The sequence below is a fragment of the Sardina pilchardus genome, chromosome 17 (genome assembly GCF_963854185.1).
Source record: "Sardina pilchardus chromosome 17, fSarPil1.1, whole genome shotgun sequence".
NCBI lineage: Eukaryota > Metazoa > Chordata > Actinopteri > Clupeiformes > Clupeidae > Sardina > Sardina pilchardus.
Genome location: NC_085010.1, coordinates 20,967,888 through 20,971,969, shown reverse-complemented (window position 1 = coordinate 20,971,969; position 4,082 = coordinate 20,967,888). Strand labels below are relative to the sequence as shown.

The following is a 4,082-nucleotide window of genomic DNA, read 5'->3' as shown; positions in this document are numbered from 1 at the left end:
CACCAAAGCTGTCTGCTAATGGCCAAGGAGAAACCTAAGGATTGGTGATGCTACTTCGACTGCGCATCCCCTAACGCACTGTAAAGGGAGAAGAAATCTTAAGCTGTTGAGAGTCAAATTGGGCTGGTCTTCGATTTTGCTTCCAGCAAACTGTAGCCCGTATTTCTGCTTTCAACCTTACGTCAGCCATTTGCAGCTTCCGCGTTGACTGGAACTAATTGCGGAAGTAGACGCTTCTCTGTTCGGGTTCAGGGTTCCGCCTCTGACGGTCTTACCTCTACCCGAGACAGAGAAAAATCTACAATTTAACCACTTAAATACAAAATTTAGGCAAAGTAAATTAGTTCTACAGAAAACAAACGATGGCAGGACGGTTACCGGCGTGCGTGGTTGATTGTGGCACGGGGTAAGTTGCTGCTGCTGTGATAGCTTGCTAGCATAGCTGGTACTTAGATATTTGACTGCTGGACCAACAGGCTAGCTAGTTGGCTAACTTAGCCAGTCAGCATTCGTCTTTCAGAGCTGGCATATCAGGTAGCTTGGGCGGAAATTTTGGGTGTGTTCAGGGATCAGTTTCTACAAGATTCTTTGCACAAATGAAACTAGACATGGAAATAATATGTGTAGAAAGTCTCGCTAATGCTGTATAGGAATTGACATGTATGCAATGACACAAAGAGTCAGCTAGTTATTTTTTCATTCATTACTATGCATCGGCGAACCATGCTAACACTAGTTAGCTACCCACGGATATTCATAAGATGGGGCCAGCAGTGAGCAAATAGGCTGGTCGACACTAACTTCCTCATTTGTGACCATGAAATAAGATAATGATGCCACTCTGTTTTTGCACATTATTCTGTTTCATGGGTCATTGTAATACCAGTTTATTAGCTAAATAGGTCAGATAGCTTGTAGCTGCTCGATAATATCGCTGCCAGCTAGCTTGTCAACAAGGCTAGCCCAGATAATAGCTGCCATAGCTAGAAAGCTAGCTAGTTAGCGGAGTCTTGTTGCCAAATCTGACAGCGGTCGCTTATGCAGATCTCGTTCCTACTTCCTGGCCACAATGCAGGCGAGTTCAGTAACGATTTGGGCGAAAATTGAGTAACTTCCTTGCAATAAACTGACGGCATTGCACACTATTTTGCGTCCAGTGGAAATTATATGGATTACAACTGTTTTGCACGTGTAGAAATTATTTGCTGACTCTGATCGCTTCTATAACGTTAGTGTTCATTTTTGCCTTAACGCTACTGTTGAAACGGTGTAGTTCCTTATAAGGTATTGTCCCCTGTGACCGTGTCGCCCAGTGTATGCAGCTCCCTAGTCGTCATTGTGGTCTATTTTATATTGGTTACTTCCTCTTGCCATATAACTTTTTCATCTAGGGAGAAGTTTAGACTTTCAGTCAACGGTATGTCCACTCTTAAGTGCAGTGTTTAAATAATTAGTATTTAAACTGTAAACAGACAGTATTTTTTACACAGGGAGAACCCGGGGCAAACATTTTTCACGGCAGTGATTGCTGCAATAATGTGACTTATCTGGACAAGTAGGGAATTCACTGTGGAATGCTGTCTGACCCCGCCCTTACCTGCCAAGGTGCTTGGGAGCGGGTGATGGGCGGGGGCTCCCAGATCAGTTATTTACGCACCAATCCTACCTCTTTTTTCCCACAGCCTTCATAACAACAGGCCCCAGATCAGATGTCAGTTTTGGAAAGTTATGTACTGTAGAGGCCAGTTGAGAGAGAGCAGCTGCAACAAGCACAGACTAGTGGCAACAATCACTCAGGCCAAGGCAGTGTAATAAGCAATAGCAAAGGAACAGATGCCTCCCACCCCAGTAAGTGAGTTATCCTAGTCGTCATTACATTTACATTCTATTCTATTCATTTAGGAGATGCTTTTATCCAAAGCGACTTACACAATTAGGAACAAGAGGAACACGATTCAGGCTACAATGCAGAGGAGACTTTAGGTAGCAATAGATACTACTATGCAGAGCAGACCTTAGGTAGCAAATACCCCAACAATAAATTGTACTGCCAGAGGATGAGGGTGCCGATGTTGAGGCACTAGTCAAGTGTATTGAAAGAGATGGTTGGAGGTGGAGGTGGTGGCAGAGGAAGAGAGAAAGGGAAGTGTATGATAAGTGTATGATACCGTTAATAGTGGATGATTCGGATTTTCTTAATGCCATACCTTAGGGTCAATAACTAGCTCACGCTTTGATATATTTATAAACTGGTCACTGAACTGCTCTGACAGGATCCCAATCAGCTCTGGGCTATTTGTTTTGGGTAATCTCCAGGTTGAATGCCCTGGGGTTTTGGTGTGCGTAATAGCAGTGCTTGTTGGACCTTGTCAAGGCTTTCGGTCAGTCTTGACAGTCTCATGGCTAGATGTACATGACAGAACACGCACAATTGCCGAGTGCTGCTGTTGCAGACTCACAGCTCAAAACTCATCAAGAGCAGTCAAGCTGTCTGTTGCAGTCTCAAACTAGGGTGCTAAGGACACTCCAATCATAGCCATCAAACAGCAGTTTGTAGAAATAGGTTTTCATTGTTTTTCCGATGCGGTAATCACTGCCGCTTCTCCGTCTGATGCGCTAAAATTGTTAAATCAATAGCAATTTTGGTGCATGTATCGTAGACTGTCCTCAAATTAGCTATGGAGAGCCCTTACACATATAAAAAAAAAATAAAAGAATAAGGCTACTCACTATATCTGTGATACTGGGATGCAGCAAAAAAATATGTAAGAAGATATGCAATTAAAAGTCTTTTTTTATCTCTCCTTTCATCTAGATACACGAAGATTGGATATGCCGGCAACACAGAGCCACAGTTCATTGTTCCATCCTGTGAGTATACGTTCTTGGGTCATTTTTGTGATTGCGAAAGTGTTCAATCAAATGTCTCAAATGTCTCAAAACGTGTTATGGGTTTCATAGTCTTCAGTAGACAGCTTTTGCTTTTCTTTTGCATACGCTTAATCATGGTCACTTGCCAATACAGACAGAGTTAACACAGACATTGTTGTCTGAGAATCGATGCCATGTTTGGTTCTTCTGACGGAGCTACAGGGGCTATTATATGCAACCAATGTGTTTATCAGATGGGCTGGAATATGCTCTGTAATCTACAATTTGCAGACTATTGTACTCCATGACAGAAGATGGTGTGTTCAAGCACAGATACATCACCAGGCTGGTCCTGGCATCACACCTAACCCGTTAGCCCCCTTTTCCAGTTGAGTTAGCGTGAGGATCTCATTGGAAATCAGCGCTCTGTAGCTAGTAGCGTCTGTCGTCTTTAGCACAGCTTGACAGGAAACGATCTCCCGGGCTCCCCTGCCGCGCACAGGAAGTGGCTAATGCTGCCCCCATTTGCCCCCCTCGCGCCCTCTCTCTCCTTCCTCTCTGCGCGCGTGAAGAGCGACGCTCTGCCAAGCTCGGCACTCTCTAGTCGCGCTTTTCAAGTAGTCACAAGACACGGTGAAGCCAGGGTCATTTTACACTGCTTGCCTTAAAGGAAGTTTCCAGAGAAGAGAGGAGAGGAGAAGAGAAGAGAGGAGAAGAGAGGAGAGGAGAGGAGAAGAGAAGAGAGGAGAAGAGAAGAGAAGAGAAGAGAGGAGAAGAGAGGAGAAGAGAAGAGAGGAGGGGCTGGGGCTGGGGCTGGGGCTGGGGTTGGGGGACTTTGGGAGACTCTTCTTTCATAATGCCTCTGGGCGCCCAAACTCCCCACATGCAGGAGCATTTAAAGGAGCACCACTTTCATGTAGATACTTGCAAAAGCAGTGATGGCGTGAGAGCAGAATCAGTTCTGCTATGGCCTAGTCACTCAAGTCCCAGATTGTAAAGCATTCTAGGCACATTCTAATGCACTGCAGTGTCCGTGATAGGCTAGCGCTAGTTCCACTGTTTCTGTGGTCTGCTTCTTTTTATGTCACCCATAGCAGCACAGGGCAGGTTTCCACTACTGTCCTGATTAGAAGAGTGTAGGGTTTAGAAATCATACAGGTTTATACAGCTGTGAGAAACTGCTGCCTACACATTTGTGTGTGTGTGAGTGT

General features: G+C 44.8%; 1 protein-coding gene across 1 annotated transcript in view; it reads left to right on the top strand.

Annotated features, from left to right (window-relative positions):
* The first annotated feature begins 217 nt into the window (after positions 1 to 217).
* Positions 218 to 4,082, top strand: part of LOC134061953 (actin-related protein 3) — a 17,051-nt gene continuing 13,186 nt past the window's right edge. Inside the window, exons 1-2 of the mRNA XM_062517801.1 lie at positions 218 to 406; positions 2,816 to 2,871. Coding sequence (XP_062373785.1) covers positions 363 to 406; positions 2,816 to 2,871 — 100 coding nt within the window. The 5' untranslated portion in view covers positions 218 to 362. The remainder of the gene's footprint in view (positions 407 to 2,815; positions 2,872 to 4,082) is intronic.